At 54.6% G+C, this 17,860-nt stretch overlaps 1 protein-coding gene across 1 annotated transcript in view; it reads right to left on the bottom strand.

The window, feature by feature from the left end:
* Nucleotides 1-4,426: 4,426 nt before the first annotated feature.
* The window catches only part of LOC139239115 (latent-transforming growth factor beta-binding protein 4-like), a 31,364-nt gene continuing 17,930 nt past the window's right edge, over nucleotides 4,427-17,860 (bottom strand). Inside the window, exons 7-10 of the mRNA XM_070867637.1 lie at nucleotides 13,160-13,312; nucleotides 12,461-12,952; nucleotides 6,818-6,967; nucleotides 4,427-6,453 (exon numbers count right to left, since the gene is read on the bottom strand). Coding sequence (XP_070723738.1) covers nucleotides 6,299-6,453; nucleotides 6,818-6,967; nucleotides 12,461-12,952; nucleotides 13,160-13,312 — 950 coding nt within the window. The 3' untranslated portion in view covers nucleotides 4,427-6,298. The remainder of the gene's footprint in view (nucleotides 6,454-6,817; nucleotides 6,968-12,460; nucleotides 12,953-13,159; nucleotides 13,313-17,860) is intronic.

Here is a 17,860-nt window from a genome sequence, read left to right as displayed (position 1 = left end):
CTCATTCACCCTCAGTCCCAGGGTCAGTAACTCATTCACCCTCAGTCCCAGGGTCAGTAACTCACTCACCCTCAGTCCCAGTAACTCACTCACCCTCAGTCCCAGGGTCAGTAACACACTCACCCTCAGTCCCAGTAACACACTCACCCTCAGTCCCAGGGTCAGTAACTCACTCACCCTCAGTCCCAGTAACACACTCACCCTCAGTCCCAGTAACTCACTCACCCTCAGTCCCAGGGCCAGTAACTCACTCACCCTCATTCCCAGGGTCAGTAACTCACTCACCCTCAGTCCCAGGGTCAGTAACACACTCACCCTCAGTTCCAGGGTCAGTAACTCACTCACCCTCAGTCCCAGTAACACACTCACCCTCAGTCCCAGTAACTCACTCACCCTCAGTCCCAGTAACACACTCACCCTCAGTCCCAGTAACTCACTCACCCTCAGTCCCAGGGCCAGTAACTCACTCACCCTCAGTCCCAGGGTCAGTAACACACTCACCCTCAGTCCCAGGGTCAGTAACACACTCACCCTCAGTCCCAGGGTCAGTAACTCACTCACCCTCAGTCCCAGGGTCAGTAACTCACTCACCCTCAGTCCCAGGGTCAGTAACTCACTCACCCTCAGTCCCAGTAACACACTCACCCTCAGTCCCAGGGTCAGTAACTCACTCACCCTCAGTCCCAGGGTCAGTAACACACTCACCCTCAGTCCCAGGGTCAGTAACTCACTCACCCTCAGTCCCAGGGTCAGTAACTCACTCACCCTCAGTCCCAGGGTCAGTAACTCACTCACCCTCAGTCCCAGTAACTCACTCACCCTCAGTCCCAGGGTCAGTAACTCACTCACTCTCAGTCCCAGGGTCAGTAACTCACTCACCCTCAGTCCCAGGGTCAGTAACACACTCACCCTCAGTCCCAGGGTCAGTAACACACTCACCCTCAGTCCCAGGGTCAGTAACTCACTCACCCTCAGTCCCAGGGTCAGTAACTCACTCACCCTCAGTCCCAGGGTCAGTAACTCACTCACCCTCAGTCCCAGTAAATCACTCACCCTCAGTCCCAGGGTCAGTAACTCACTCACCCTCAGTCCCAGGGTCAGTAACACACTCACCCTCAGTCCCAGGGTCAGTAACTCACTCACCCTCAGTCCCAGGGTCAGTAACTCACTCACCCTCAGTCCCAGGGTCAGTAACTCACTCACCTCCAGTCCCAGTAACTCACTCACCCTCAGTCCCAGGGTCAGTAACTCACTCACTCTCAGTCCCAGGGTCAGTAACTCACTCACCCTCAGTCCCAGGGTCAGTAACTCACTCACCCTCAGTCCCAGTAACACACTCACCCTCAGTCCCAGGGTCAGTAACTCACTCACCCTCAGTCCCAGGGTCAGTAACTCACTCACCCTCAGTCCCAGGGTCAGTAACTCACTCACCCTCAGTCCCAGGGTCAGTAACACACTCACCCTCAGTCCCAGTAACTCACTCACCCTCAGTCCCAGGGTCAGTAACTCACTCACCCTCAGTCCCAGGGTCAGTAACACACTCACCCTCAGTCCCACGGTCAGTAACACACTCACCCTCAGTCCCAGGGTCAGTAACTCACTCACCCTCAGTCCCAGGGTCAGTAACTCACTCACCCTCAGTCCCAGGGTCAGTAACACACTCACCCTCAGTCCCAGGGTCAGTAACTCACTCACCCTCAGTCCCAGGGTCAGTAACTCACTCACCCTCAGTCCCAGGGTCAGTAAATCACTCACCCTCAGTCCCAGTAACTCACTCACCCTCAGTCCCAGGGTCAGTAACTCACTCACCCTCAGTCCCAGTAACACACTCACCCTCAGTCCCAGGGTCAGTAACTCACTCACCCTCAGTCCCAGGGTCAGTAACTCACTCACCCTCAGTCCCAGGGTCAGTAACTCACTCACCCTCAGTCCCAGGGTCAGTAACTCACTCACCCTCAGTCCCAGGGTCAGTAACACACTCACCCTCAGTCCCAGTAACTCACTCACCCTCAGTCCCAGGGTCAGTAACTCACTCACCCTCAGTCCCAGGGTCAGTAACACACTCACCCTCAGTCCCACGGTCAGTAACACACTCACCCTCAGTCCCAGGGTCAGTAACTCACTCACCCTCAGTCCCAGGGTCAGTAACTCACTCACCCTCAATCCCAGGGTCAGTAACTCACTCACCCTCAGTCCCAGGGTCAGTAACTCACTCACCCTCAGTCCCAGGGTCAGTAACACACTCACCCTCAGTCCCAGTAACTCACTCACCCTCAGTCCCAGGGTCAGTAACTCACTCACCCTCAGTCCCAGGGTCAGTAACACACTCACCCTCAGTCCCAGTAACTCACTCACCCTCAGTCCCAGGGTCAGTAACTCACTCACCCTCAGTCCCAGGGTCAGTAACACACTCACCCTCAGTCCCACGGTCAGTAACACACTCACCCTCAGTCCCAGGGTCAGTAACTCACTCACCCTCAGTCCCAGGGTCAGTAACACACTCACCCTCAGTCCCAGTAACCCACTCACCCTCAGTCCCAGGGTCAGTAACACACTCACCCTCAGTCCCAGTAACCCACTCACCCTCAGTCCCAGGGTCAGTAACTCGCTCACCCTCAATCCCAGGGTCAGTAACTCGCTCACCCTCAGTCCCAGTAACTCACTCACCCTCAGTCCCAGGGTCAGTAACTCGCTCATCCTCAGTCCCAGGGTCAGTAATTCACTCACTCACAGTCCCCAGTAACGCACTCACCCTCAGTCCCAGTGTCTGGTATCCAGGTTATTGCTGGACCAATCACAACTCTGCGGAATTCGTTATTCTTCCTCGTGCCCCCCCCCCCCCCACTGTATGAATGGGACGCCCCACTCCCCCGGGTCCAGATCACCGATCTCAGTTGGACGAACAGTTGAACTGCTGTAATTGGCCTCTATCCAGGGTCCCCTGTTTGAAGTGCGCGCATTGCCATTGGGATAAGATTGGGTTTTTCTCTAATGACTCTCATGGCTGAACAGCACGTTTCATGTTTACACCTGAACAATGTGTTGATGACCCGTGGGCTCAGGACCCTGTACCCACCCCCGACACCCACTTCCAGTTTTAGCCAATGGGTAGCCACCGGGTCCTGAGGCCAAAGAGGGCGAAAGATTTTTGCTGCGGTTCAGGGCCAAAGACTCAGAACTGAATGAGTATCAACTTGGGCTTTGTGGGAGAAATGGAAGACTGAGGGAAGCAGCGATTGGCTTGGGTTGAAGGTCATGGGAAGATTGGTTCCAGAGAAGGTCAAACGGTCTCCGTGAAGCTAACCTTTCAATTTCATTTGGAAAAAAGATGTTTTCAAAAATGCCGAGTTATTTTTCATTTCTCTCTCAAACGCGCAGTGTTATCAATGTATTCCTTCCTGAGATGGCCTGTTTGGGAGCCCGTAACACCTGATGTGGGGGTCTGGAAACCCATGAGACAGGATCAGCTGGAATTCTGTGCATTAACATGGTTCACTACCAAATAATGAGGATTGCTGTGGGTAACAGCATTTCTGCAGTTACAAGCTCCGCGATAGTCTGGATTATATCTCAATGATCATCAGTCATGATTTCTGCTGTCAATTGTATACAAACTGTTGACTTAAATCTACCCCTTTCTCTCACACACTGGGTTTTATACTGGGTACAGCAGTGTTGTGGTTATGTTACTGGGACTATTAACCCAGGTCAGTTCTAGTTTTGCCTGGGCCCACGAGCCAAGTGCCATCCCAACAAATGCCGGGCCCAAGAGGGGCAGAACAAGGCAGGTGGCCCATGTGCAGAGGTTAAACAGTAATTCCATTCATGTCCGTTGTTCACGAGGCTGGACAGAGAGTGCCCGTTCTGTCAGCAGGAGCCTGAAACTGTCCTCACCAAACATGCTCACTCGGGGCTTGGGCATTGGATCGGGATCAGGATTGGGAACCCAAGCTGATTCTTCTAATCCTTAAACTAGAGCTGCCTCGGCTAATTGCAGCAGCTCATGTTAAACCAGCTCACTCACCAGCGACCAATTGGAATCCAAGAGATTCGGGTAAACTGTGAAACGGAATTCAATAAATCTGATAAATTTGATGGCAGCGGAAAAGCAAATGGTCACAAAAGCTGTCGGATTTTTTTTAAATCCAACTCTGACTGAATGACCTTCAGAGATGTAAACCTGCAGCCCTTACCCAGTCTATCCATGAACCTGCCTTTACCCAGTCTGTCCAACACTCGACTCATAAACCCGATTGAAGGGACTTAAACCATCAGTTACACTCCACTAACTTCTCAGGGTAACTCGGGAGAAGCAATAAATGTCCATATCCTGAGAACAAATGGGAAAATAATGACCTCCCTGTTCAAAACTCCCACATTCATCTGGTGCTAACAGCTCAAAATCAGCCTCGGAATAATCAGGAGATATTTTGTTTCAGGTTTTAATGTGAGTTGATTAACAAAGTAGAGGAACAGTTCATCAAACCAAACGTCTTAAACATAAAGATGTCCTCATTATTCATAAACAAACATATACAAAATATGGAGCTTTATAGTGAAAGTACAAGGATATACACAGCCCAACACAAGAGGCAAAGTTTGTGGAATATTTGGCGAGCTCCCCAATATACCTCAACTCCAGCACAACCCTAAAACTGGGATATTGTGGCAAAACGTGGGAAAGGTCCAGTGTGAGACCACATTCATGGAGCCAATTGTGGGCTTGCTCACCACAGATTGTGTGGTGTGTGAAAATGCAGATAAACCCCTTAATGTTTCTAATTATTGTCTCAGTTTTACTCCTTCTGGATTTTATTGGCAATGTGCCTTTTAGAAACACCTCTGTTTAGAATCTGGTTGGTTCCCAATGTTTTGATCTCAGCACAAAGATGCGTTAGAAGAGAAATGCAAATGATTCTTCCTGCGGGAGTGGCCCTAATATCAAGGATAGGAACAGCATCCTCTGGGATAGAGCTAGGATTAGGGAATTGGGGGAGGGCTACGAGGAAGGGGTCAGACACAGCAGTGTCAAGATTTGTTTGATGCCTGTTCCATGTGGGATTTGGGATGAGACAATCCCAACACACACCAGTTGGGCAAACGTGGACCACGAACTCTTGGTGTCCACATTTAACTGCAGGATTGGTCAAGCTGGTGTGGCAACACTACATGGTCATCTGAACTCTGAGCCAAAGGAGAGATTAGAAGCGGTGACTCAGGTGGGATTAACAGGAGCAGAGGGAGGTTTATGCTTTGAATCAAGTGGCAGAATCTGCACTCACTGCGATTAGGAGCCGGGATAAGCTCCAGATCACAGGGTCCTCGGAGATTTTAACCAGGATTTACCTCAAACACCAGTCAGATTACCCAAACTTTACTGTATCTGTGACATATCATCAACTCCAATCCCTCAGTGATCCCTCTGAGAGACTGCTGTCAACGCACTGGGCAGGTTGTTGCCTGATGTTTTGTGAGTGCCAGTGGGGCTCTCTGAGTTATACAGCCCAGGTTTGATCCCCTGTCTATGCTGATTCAGTTGGGACTTTCAAAACCCCTTGGGCAAGGAGGGGGAAATCAGCCAGGTCACCCACACCTCATCACTATCCAGTGTATCGATGGGCATCGCAGCACCAGGCCTGGACTGGGTGCTTCTCTAGTCGAATAGTCTGTCAATTTCACCGTCTGGGATTGGCCGTGAGGAGTGGGAACTTTTAGGAGTTTTCTGGAGCGAGAACCCTGCTGAATAAATAGTGACTGTGTACGGTTGCACAGTGAGAAATCCTTACCCTGCTGACCAGGACTTTTCCAGAGTTAAACCAACAGTGGACCAGCGCAGCCTATTGGAGCAAATGTTCGGTCAAACCCATCGTGCAATGACATTTTGTAAAATCAGTTCAGGGCTTGCAAACCAGGTATTTCTAGATCTTTAGAAACTTATTTCTGTTACTGGCAAAGGGCCTAGAAACGCCAGACCTCCCACTCCAAGCAAAAGGAAAGCCCCCTCTGTATGTGGGGACACAGAGAGGGTTTGGGATTGAGTCCACGGCTATTGGAATAAAGCCCAAGAGAATCCTGGTTAAAGACTGGGTTCAGGAGCCTAAAGAACTCAAGTGCTAGGATCTCTCTCTTATTTTATGGGGCTGGGCAGATGTAACATTCCTTCCCTGGTATTATCCAATATCAATTAAATAGCAGTAAATTAAATAGCTCCCACCCTGATTATTCTACAACACTCCCCTTGTCTGATAAACGTGAAATTGATCGCTAGTCTGAATCTTTGGTTTCACGGGCCCGCTCCTCACGCTCTCCGCTGCATTGGGATGCAGTAGTTGGGTTGCCGTGACAACATGTAACCCCGCAAGCAGATACATCGGTAGGACCCGTCCGTGTTACCGCACTTGCCGTTTCTGCAGAGCGTCCCGGGGTCATCCACCTCTTCGCACTCGTCAATATCTGCAACCGGAGGGAGAGAGGTCAGTGCCGTGTCAAAGGTCAGCACTGCGTCCGGGGTCAGCGCGGCGTCCGGGGTCAGCGCCACGTCCGGGGTCAGCGCCCGGGGTCAGGGCGGCGTCCGGGGTCAGCGCCCAGGGTCAGTGCCACATCCAGGTTCAGCGCCCGGGGTCAGGGCGATGTCCGGGGTCAGCGCCCGGGGTCAGGGCGATGTCCAAGGTCAGCGCTCGGAGTCAGCGCGGCATCCGAGGTCAGCAGTGATCGCCAACCTCCTCCCCCCGGCTCACTTCCCCCCCCACCCCCACTGACCCCAGTAACCCCCTCCCCCACTGCCCGGAACTCTCCCCCCTGCCCCCCCCCGCCGTACCGACACACGCCATCCTGGTCATGTCGAGCTGGTAGCCACTGTAACAGTCGCAGGTGAAGCCCTCGGGAACACGGATACACTTCCCGTTCTCGCAGCCATTCAGGATTCCACATTCTTCTGCCTGGAGGCCCTGGTAACGTTGGAAGCGGCCTGCGATCAAAGGCAGAGGATGTTAGTCTGCACATTCAGAGTGGGTCACCATGGTTTCCCACTGACTCCGAGTTAATGGACGTGGGCCCTATCACAGGCCGTGACATGTCCGCCCGCCCCCAGTGCGAACCGCAGCCTCACCACAACAGCTCTGCAAAAGGCCAGCCTTTTCCAAAAAACAACCAACCGAGAGCGGAAATAGAGCAAGAATCCGGACCGGGCAAGGGACAGAAAGGAGATACTGCCTACGGCTAGCACGTTTCATCACGATTGGACCCGCAGCTGGGGGGAGGGGGCAGGGGGGGAGGGGCGGGGGAGGGGAGGGGGAGGAAGGAGAGGGGGAGGAGGGGGGGGAGGAGGAGGAGAAGGGGGGGGGGCAGGAGGAGGGGGAGGGAGAGGAGGAATGGTGTGCAGGAGAAAGGGACTCGAGAATATGTAAAGGCCGGAGATTAGGTGATAGAAGCAATAGGGAGAGACTGGGACAGAAAGAGGGAACTGAAGGTGAACAGTGAGTGTGTGGGACAGTGAGGAGCAGTCCGGGGTTTGGGGCGCCAGGCTGGAGCTGTGGAGAAATCAAACAAAGCTACCAACGCAGCCACAGAATTAACAACGGAGAGGTCGGGACCGGCGAGGATCAGAGGTCGGGATGGGAGAGGAGCGGAGGTCGGGACCGGAGAGGAGCGGAGGTCGGGACCGGAGAGGAGCGGAGGTCGGGATCGGCGAGGAGCGGAGGTCGGGATCGGCGAGGAGCGGAGGTCGGGATGGGAGAGGACCGGAGGTCGGGACCGGCGAGGATCAGAGGTCGGGATCGGCGAGGAGCGGAGGTTGGGAGGGGAGAGGAGCGGAGGTCGGGATCGGAGAGGAGCGGAGGTCGGGATGGGAGAGGAGCGGAGGTCGGGACGGGAGGTCGGGACGGGAGGTCGGGACGGGAGGTCGGGACGGGAGAGGAGCGGAGGTCAGGACGGGAGAGGAGCGGAGGTCAGGACGGGAGAGGAGCGGAGGTCGGGATGGGAGAGGAGCGGAGGTCGGGACGGGAGAGGAGCGGAGGTCGGATCGGGAGAGGAGCGGAGGTCGGGATGGGAGAGGAGGTCGGGACGGGAGCGGAGGTCGGGATGGGAGGTCGGGACGGGAGGTCGGGACGGGAGCGGAGGTCGGGACCGGCGAGGAGCGGAGGTCGGGATGGGAGAGGAGCGGAGGTCGGGACGGGCGAGGAGCGGAGGTCGGGATGGGAGAGGAGTGGAGGTCGGGATGGGAGAGGAGCGGAGGTCGGGACGGGAGAGGAGAAGGTGGACGAGGCACGGAGGAACGGAGAGGTCGGAGTGTGGAGAAGAACAAGGGAAGACACAGCACGGACCAAGAGCGAGGCTGTGAGGCCCACATTGCGTACTATGGACGCCCGGTAGAGAGAGGTTCTGTGGGGAGTGGTGTGTATCTGTAAAGCATGCACTCCCATGTTCCGCCACCAGGGAGCTCATCCCCTGAAGTCCCAAGGGATCCCAGCATCCCTTGGGAGCACTGTATATAAGCCGGCCCCTAAGTCCTGTTCCTCACTCTGGAATGTCTTAATAAAGACTGAGGTCGCTGTTACTTTAACCTCACTGTGTGCAGCCTCATCTGTGTTAGGAACACAATAACTGGCGACGAGAATACGAATCCAACGCAAAGATGCAGCAAACTTTGGGCATCCTGGAGAGCTAGAGCAGTACTTTGTAGCCAACGAGCTGGACGGAGAAGGAAGCGCTGCAAAAAGGAGAGTGGTCCTCCTCACAGTCTGCGGGGCACCGACCTACAGCCTCATGAAGAATCTTCTGGCTCCGGTGAAACCCACAGATAAGTCGTATGAGGAGCTGTGTACACTGGTTCGGGAGCATCTTAACCGAGGGAGAGCGTGCTGATGGCGAGGTATCGGTTCTACACGTGCCAGCGATCTGAAGGTCAGGAAGTGGCGAGCTACTTCACCGAGCTAAGGTGACTTGCAGGACAATGTGAGTTTGATGGCTACCTGGAGCAAATGCTCAGAGACTTTTTTGTACTGGGCATTGGCCACGAGACCATCCTATGAAAACCTTTGACTGTAGAGACACCGACCCTCAATAAGGCCATTGCGATAGCACAGGCATTTATGTCCACCAATGATAACACCAAACAAATCTCTCAGCACACAAGTGCTAGCAACTGGAACTGTGTTTGTGAGCAGAAATGTACAGGGCAGAACCCACGAGTCTGCAACTGCCAGCAGGCCTCAGGTGACCCAGATGACTCAGAGTCCCCAACAAAGGATGAATGAAAGGCAATTCACACCTTGTTGGCATTGTGGAGGCTTCCATTCAGCCTATTCATGCCGCTTCAAAGGGTATGTTTTCAAGAGGAACAATGGGGCACCTCCAACGAGCTTGCAGATGAGCTGCAAGCTCTGCAAAACCTGCTAACCACCACATGGCAGAGGAAGATCGGTCCATGGTGGATCAAAGCAATTTCGAGCCTCAGAGAGAGGAGGCAGATGCTGAAATACACGGGGTGCACACATTTTCCACGAAATATCCACCTATAATGCTAAACATAAAATTGAATGCCTCACCCGTAGCCATGGAACTGGACACTGACGCTAGCCAATCCATCATGAGTAAAAAGATGTTTGAGAGACTGTGGTGCAACAAGGCACTCAGACCAGCCCTGAGCCCCATCCCCACAAAACTGAGAACGTACACCAAAGAGTTTATCACTGTCCTGGGCAGCGCCATGGTCAAGGTCACCTACGAGGGCACGGTGCACGAACTGCCACTCTGGATTGTCCCGGGCGATGGCCCCACACTGCTTGGAAGGAGCTGGCTGGGTAAAACCAGCTGGAACTGGGATGACATCCGAGCGCTATCATATGTCGATTAGGCCTCATATACCCAGGTTCTTAACAAATTTCCTTCCCTTTTTGAGCCAGGCATTGGAAACTTTTCTGGGGCGAAGGTACGGATCCACTTGGTCCCAGAGGCACGACCCATTCACCACAAGGTGCGAGCAGTACCTCACGTGATGAGGGAGAGAGTGGAAATCGAGCTGGACAGGCTGCAATGCGAGGGCATCATCTCCCCAGTGGAATTCAGCGAGTGGGCCAGCCCGATTGTTCCAGTACTCAAAAGTGATGGCACGGTCAGGATTTCCGGCGATTATAAAGTAACTATTAATCGTTTCTCGCTACAGGACCAATACCCGCTACATAAGGCAGACGACCTATTTGCGACGCTGGCAGGAGGCAAGACGTTCACCAAGCTCGACCTACTTCGGCCTACATGACGCAGGAGCTGGAGGAGTCTTCGAAGGGCCTCACCTGCATCAACACGCACAAGGAACTGTTCATCTACAACAGATGCCCGTTTGGAATTCGGTCGGCTGCAGCGATCTTCCAGAGAAACATGGCGAGCCTACTCAAGTCGGTACCACACACGGTGGGTTTTCAGGACCACATATTGGTCACGCGTCGGGACACCGTCGAGCACCTACAAAACCTGGAGGAGGTCCTCCAGCGACTGGATCGCGTAGGGCTGCGGCTGAAAGGTCGAAATGTGTCTTCATGGCAACAGAAGTGGAGCTTTTGGGGAGAAAGATCGCGGCGGATGGCATTCGGCCCACAGACGCCAAGACAGAGGCTATCAGGAACGCGCCCAGGCCACAGAACGTCACGGAGCTGCGGTCGTTCCTGGGACTCCTCAACTACTTTGGTAACTTCCTACCGGGGTTAAGCACCCTGTTAGAGCCCCTACATGTGTTATTGCGCAAAGGTGAGAATTGGGTATGGGGGAAAAAAACAAATAATTGCTTTTGCGAAAGTCAGAAACATTTTATGCTCCAACAAGCTGCTTGTATTGTATAACCCGTGTAAAAGACTTGTGATAGCATGTGACGCATCGTCGTACGGAGTCGGGTGTGTATTACAACAAGCTAACGTTGCGGGGAAGTTGCAACCTGTCGCCTATGCCTCCAGGAGCTTGTCTAAGGCCGAGAGGGCCTACAGCATGATTGAGAAAGAGGCATTAGCGTGTGTCTTCGGGGTAAAGAAAATGCATCAGTATCTGTTTGGCCTCAAATTTGAGCTGGAAACCAATCACAAGCCCCTCATATCCCTGTTCACTGAAAACAAGGGGATAAATACTAATGCCTCAGCCCGCATACAAAGGTGGGCACTCGCGCTATCAGCGTGTAACTATACCATCTGCCACAGGACAGGCACTGAGAACTGTGCAGATGCTCTCAGTCAACTACCATTGCCCACCATGGGGGTGGAAATGGTGCAGCCTGCAAACTTGTTGATGGTGGCGCAGCCCGCAGACTTGTTGATGGTCATGGAAGCGTTTGAAAATGATAAATCACCTGTCACGGCCCGCCAGATTAGGACTTGGATCAGCCAAGATCCTCTGCTGTCCCCAGTAAAAAAACTGCATACTGCATGGGAGCTGGGCCAGCATCCCCGTTGAAATGCTAGAGCTAATCAAGCCATTCCAGCGGCGAAAGGACGAGCTGTCCATTCTGGCAGACTGCCTGTAGTGGGGTAACCGCGTAGTGCGACCAAAAAAGGGCAGGGAGACGTTCATCTCGGATCTCCACAGCACACACCCGGGTATAGTAATGATGAAAGCGATAGCCAGATCCCACGTGTGGTGGCCCGGTATCGACTCTGACTTAGAGTCCTGTGTACGGCAATGCAGCGTATGTGCTCAGTTGAGCAACGCGCCCGGAGAGACACCACCTTTTTCGAGCCCACAACACACACCCAAAGGATCAACGACACCACGCCGGACCAGGAAATCGAACCCATCACGCCCAACAACCCAGCAAGGCAAGGCTCACCCAGCAGCCCTGCAGGGCCAACAACATGCCAGCCCAGCGAGGTCACAGCCAACACACCGGAACAGATATTTGTACAGAGGCAGTCCACCAGGGAAAGAAAGGCTCCCAACCGCCTCACCTTGTAAATAGTTTTCACTTTGACTTTGCGGGGGGAGTGAAGTTGTGTATCTGTAAAGCATGCACTCCCATGTTCCACCACCAGGGAGCGCATCCCCTGAAGTCCCAAGGGATCCCAGCATCCCTTGGGAGCACTGTATATAAGCCAGCCCCTAAGGCCTGTTCCTCACTCTGGAGTGTCTTATTAAAGACTGAGGACACTGTTACTTTAACCTCCCTGTGTGCAGCCTCATCTGTGTCAGGAACACAATAGAGAGGAAGCAGGAAGGCGGAGTGTGTTTGAGTGTGTGTGTGTGTGTATTGGTGAATGCTACAGAGCTGGTCTCCAATTGTCCTGGTTAACCCTTGCCCCTGGACCAAGGCCTCGCTCTGTCAAGCCCGTGTGGTCACCCCACGTTAAAAAAATCCACGCATAGGCATCTTCCTCAGCCACCTGAGTACTCATTGTTAGTGAGGAAGCAAGCCCTCAGCCCGAGGGACTGCCAGTGATGTCAGTCGACAGTTCAGTGGGGACAATTCCCGCCTCTCTTTACTTACCCTCATATTCCTCGTTGCTGCTGATGAGTAGAGGGAGGTTGGGAGGACGGAACTCTGGGACCAGTGCAGGAGCCCGGTGCCGATACCGAGGCCACGGCTGTGCCGATTCTGGCTCCGGGAGACCGGCCTGTGCGCTCCTTGTGCTGTAGCCTTGTCCGGCATGCCGGGCTCGTGGCTGATAGCGAGAGCGAACGGGCGAGCTCTCCCCCCGGTACACCAGCCCAGACCGTAGGTCACGCGAGTCATACACCGGGCTCCTGGGCAGAGTCTCTCGTGGCTGGAACGGCTCGAGGTCTGGCGGCCTGTAGCCTCTGCCGTCGCCAAGCTGAGGCGGGATTGGATCGTATTCCCGCGGGTCGTAGCTGTCGAGAGAATCAGGCAAGAACTCGGCTCCAAATTGCAGCCCATAATTTTCATATTCCAGCCCGTAAGGATAACCATCTTCTTCACCAACAGCCGCAGTCAGGTAGTTGCACAATTCGTTGTGATAATCTGTGGACACAGCGAGAGAGAGTTCAGCCTCCTTTACACTCACAAACTTTCCCCATTCTCAACCATTGTCCCCCAGTCATCTCCCCTGTCTTCTCCTGGGTGCTGACCCCTCACGGTGGGATGAGTCAGGGGGCCGGGGTCAGAGGCAGGAGATGCTGACCCACTAGATGGTGGGGTCAGAGGCAGGGGGTCAGAGGGCGACATTACCTGTATTTCTGGTGGGGCAAAGGGCACAGTCCATTCCCCAGGCCTCCCCGTACTGGCAGCAACATTCCGTGTAGGTGGTCTGTCTCTCCAGGAAAGGCCGTTTACACAAGAGGTTCAGGCCCACCTCCTGCCAACAGAGAGCCATGTGGACATCTGTGAGGGGGGGGGGAGAGAGATAGGGAGGGAGGAGAGGGCGTGGGTGAGAGGGGGAGGGGGAGAGCAGGGGAGGGGAGAGAGTGGGGGATGGAGGGAGAGAGTTGGGGATGGAGGGAGGGGAGAGGGAGAAGGGGGGTTTGCGGAGAGAGCAAGGGATGGGGAGAGAGAGAGAGGGGGGATGGGGGACAGAAAGTGGGATGGGGGAGAGAGTGGGAGGGAGAGGGAGAGAGAGGAGGAGGGAGGGGGAGAGGAAGAGGAGGGGGAGGGGGAAGGGGAGGGGGAGAGGAGGAGGGAGAGGGGAGAGAGGGGGAAGGGGGAGAGGGGGGAGGTGGAGGGGGGAGAGAGGGAGGGGGAGAGCGTGGGGGATGGGGAAAGAGAGGAGAGAGGGGGAGGGCGAGAGAGCGGGGGATGGGGGGAGAGAGGGGGGGATGGGGGCAGAGGGGGAGGGGAAGAGACAAGGGGAGAGAGGGTAGGGGAGAGAGCGGGGATAGGGGAGGGGGAGAGAGCGGGGGATGGGGGGAGAGAGAGGAGAGAGGGGGAGGGGAGAGAGGGGGGAGAGAGAGGAGAGAGGGGGAGAGGGAGAGAGAAGAGAGGGGGAGGGGAGAGAGTGGGGGAGAGGGGAGGGGGGAACAGAGAAGGGGAAGGGGAGGGGGAGAGAGGCGGAGAGGTGGAGGGGGGAGAGAGGGGGAGGGGAGAGAGCGGGGTGAGAGAGGGAGAGGGGGGGAGGGGAGAGAGGGGGAGGGGGAGGTGAGAGAGAGGGGGAGGGGGAGGTGAGAGAGAGGGGGAGGGGAGACAGAGGGGGAGGGGAGAGACAGAAGAAAATGTAAAATTATTAAAAAATAATCCTTGTCTACTGAATCCAGTTCCGTGACCTTGCCAGCTGATAGGTGCATTTGAACAGCAGTGACAGGATCGGTCCAAGTCAGCATGGATTTATGAAAGGGAAATCATGCTTGACAAATCTTCTGGAATTTTTTGAGGATGCAACTAGTAGAGTAGACAAGGGAGAACCAGTGTATTTGGACTTTCAAAAGGCTTTTGACAAGGTCACGCACAAGAGATTGGTGTGCAAAATTAAAGCACATGGTATTGGGGGTAATGTACTGATGTGGATAGAGAACTGGTCGGCAGACAGGAAGCAGAGAGTCGGGATAAACGGGTCCTTTTCAGAATGGCAGGCAGTGACTAGTGGGGTGCCGCAGGGCTCAGTGCTGGGACCCCAGCTATTTACAATATACATTAATAATTTGGATGAAGGAATTAAGAGTAATATCTCCAAGTTTGCAGATGACATTAAGCTGGGTGGCGGTGTGAGCTGTGAGGAGGACGCTAAGAGGCTGCAGGGTGACTTGGACAGGTTAGGTGAGTGGGCAAATGCATGGCAGATGCAGTATAATATGGATAAATGTGAGGTTATCCACTTTGGTGGCAAAAACGCGAAGACAGAATATTATCTGAATGGCAGCAGATTAGGAAAGGGGGAGGTGCAACGAGACCTGGGTGTCATGGTTCATCAGTCATTGAAAGTTGGCCATGCAGGTACAGCAGGCGGTGAAGGCGGCAAATGGTATGTTGGCCTTCATAGCTAGGGGATTTGAGTATAGGAGCAGGGAGGTCTTACTGCAGTTGTACAGGGCCTTAGTGAGGCCTCACCTGGAATATTGTGTTCAGTTTTGGTATCCTAATCTGAGGAAGGGCATTCTTCCTATTGAGGGAGTGCAGCGAAGGTTCACCAGACTGATTCCCGGGATGCTGGACTGACATATGAGGAGAGACTGGATCAACTAGGCTTTTATACACTGGAGTTTAGAAGGATGAGAGGGGATCTCATAGAAACATATAAGATTCTGATGGGACTGGACAAGTTAGATGCGGGTAGATTGTTCCCGATGTTGGGGAAGTCCAGAACCAGGAGACACAGTCTGAGGATAAGGAGTAGGCCATTTAGGACTGAGATGAGGAGAAACTTCTTCACTCAGAGAGTTGTTAACCTGTGGAATTCCCTGCCGCAGAGAGTTGTTGATGCCAGTTCATTGGATGTATTCAAGAGGGAGTTAGATGTGGCCCTTACGGCTAAAGGGATCAAGGGGTATGGAGAGAAAACAGGAAAGGGGTACTGAGGGAATGATCAGCCATGATCTTATTGAATGGTGGTGCAGGCTCGAAGGGCCGAATGGCCTACTCCTGCACCTATTTTCTATGTTTCTATGACCCCGAGGTCATGAGTTCAAATCTCACCGTTTGAATTGGAGGAGGGGGCGAGGGGAGTGTGGGGGGCACGGGGGGCGAAGCAGTGGGGCATGGGGGGGGCAGAGGGAGAGCGGGGGGGGAGAGAGCAGGGGGGCAAAGGGGAGAGCGGGGGGGCAGGGGGGGAGAGTGTGGGAGGGAGAGCGGGGGGGGCAGGGGGAGAGCGGGGGGGCAGGGGGAGAGCCGGGGGGGCAGGGAGAGAGCGGGGGGGGTCAGGGTGGAGAGCGGGGGGCAGGGGGAGAGAGTGCGGGAGGGAGAGCGGGGGGGCAGGGGGGAGAGCGGGGGGGCAGGAGGGAGAGTGGGGGGCAGGGGGGAGAGCGGGGGGGCAGGGGGGAGAGCAGGGGGGAGAGCGGGGGGGTAGAGCGGGGGGGCAGGGGGAGAGCGGGGGAGCATGGGGGAGAGCGGGGGGGGCAGGGGGAGAGCAGGGGGGTCAGGGGGGAGAGCGGGGGTCAGGGGGGAGAGCGGGGGGGGGAGAGCGGGGGGGCAGGGAGAGCGGGGGGGCAGGGAGGAGAGCGGGGGGCAGGGGGAGAGCGGGGGGGCAGGGGGGAGAGCGGGGGGCAGGGGGAGAGAGTGCGGGAGGGAGAGCGGGGGGGCAGGGGGGAGAGCGGGGGGGGACAGGAGGGAGAGTGGGGGGTGGGGGGAGAGCGCGGGGCGGGGGGGCGAGCGGGGGGCAGGGGGGAGAGCGGGGGGTGGGGGGTTATGAAGCAGTGAGGTGCAGTTACTATCATTCGGAGGAAACAGCCGCAGTTACTGGGCCGGGGTGCACTGCTCCCGATCACACCCTGGGGCAGTGATTCTCCCCCACGCTGCCAGCTCAAACACAGCCTGGGCAAACACCCAGGGACTGAGGCAAGAAGTGGCACAGCCTCCGGCTGGCAGCTGATCCTGCTCAGGAGTTGCAGCCGGACAATGTGAACAGGTGAATTCAGCGTCCGGATCGAGGGGCAGTGTCCGGATCGAGGGGCTCTGTGTCCGGATCGAGGGGCTCTGTGTCCGGATCGAGGGACCCTGCGTCGCATAGAAACATAGAAAATAGGTGCAGGAGTAGGCCATTCAGCCCTCCGAGCCTGCACCACCATTCAATAAGATCATGGCTGATCATTCCCTCAGTACCCCTTTCCTGCTTTCTCTCCATACCCCTTGATCCCTTTAGCCGTGAGGGCCATATCTAACTCTCTTTTGAATATATCCGATGAACTGGCATCAACAACTCTCTGCGGTAGAGAATTCCACAGGTTAACAACTCTCTGAGTGAAGAAGTTTCTCCTCATCTCAGTCCTAAATGGCTTACCCCTTGTCCTAAGACTTTGTCCGCTGGTTCTGGACTTCCTCAACATTAGAAACATTGTTCCTGCATCGAACCTGTCCAGTCCCGTCAGAATTTTATATGTTTCTATGAGATCCCCTCTCATTCTTCTAAACTCCAGTGAATACAGGCCCAGTCGATCCAGTCTTTCTTCATATGTCAGTCCAGCCATCCCAGGAATCAATCTGGTGAACTTTCGCTGCACTTCCTCAATAGCAAGAACGTCCTTCCTCAGATTAGGAGACTAAAACTGAACACAATATTCCAGGTGAGGCCTCACCAAGGACCTGTACAACTGCAGTAAGACCTCCCTGCTCCTATACTCAAATCCCCGTGCTATGAAGGCCAACATATCATTTGCCTTCTTCACCACCTGCTGTACCTGCATGCCAACTTTCAATGACTGATGTACCATGACAGCCAGGTCTCGTTGCACCTCCCCTTTTCCTAATCTGTCACCATGCAGATAATATTCTGCCTTCCTGGTTTTGCCACCAAAGTGGATAACCTCACATTTATCCACATTATACTGCATCTGCCATGCATTTGCCCACTCACCTAACCTGTCCAAGTCACCCTGCAGCCTCTTAGCATCCTCCTCACAGCTCACACCATCATCCAACTTAGCTGGGATCCCAGCACTGAGCCCTGCGGCACCCCACTAATCACTGCCTGCCATTCTGAAAAGGAACCATTTATCCCGACTCTGCTTCCTGTCTGCCAACCAGTTCTCTATCCACGCCAGTTCATTACCCCCAATACCATGTGTTTTAATTTTGCACACTAAGCCTTTTGAAAGTCCAAATACACCACATCCATTGGTTCTCCCTTGTCCACTCTACTAGTTACATTCTCAAAAAATTCTAGAAGCTTTGTCAAGCATGATTTCCCTTTCATAAATCCAGACTGACTTGGACCGATCCTGTCACTGCTTTCCAAATGCGCTGCTATTTCATCTTTAATAATTGATTCCAACATTTTCCCCACTACTG

The sequence above is a fragment of the Pristiophorus japonicus genome, chromosome 26 (genome assembly GCF_044704955.1).
Source record: "Pristiophorus japonicus isolate sPriJap1 chromosome 26, sPriJap1.hap1, whole genome shotgun sequence".
NCBI classification, from domain to species: domain Eukaryota; kingdom Metazoa; phylum Chordata; class Chondrichthyes; family Pristiophoridae; genus Pristiophorus; species Pristiophorus japonicus.
This window is presented reverse-complemented; position numbering and strand designations above follow the sequence as displayed.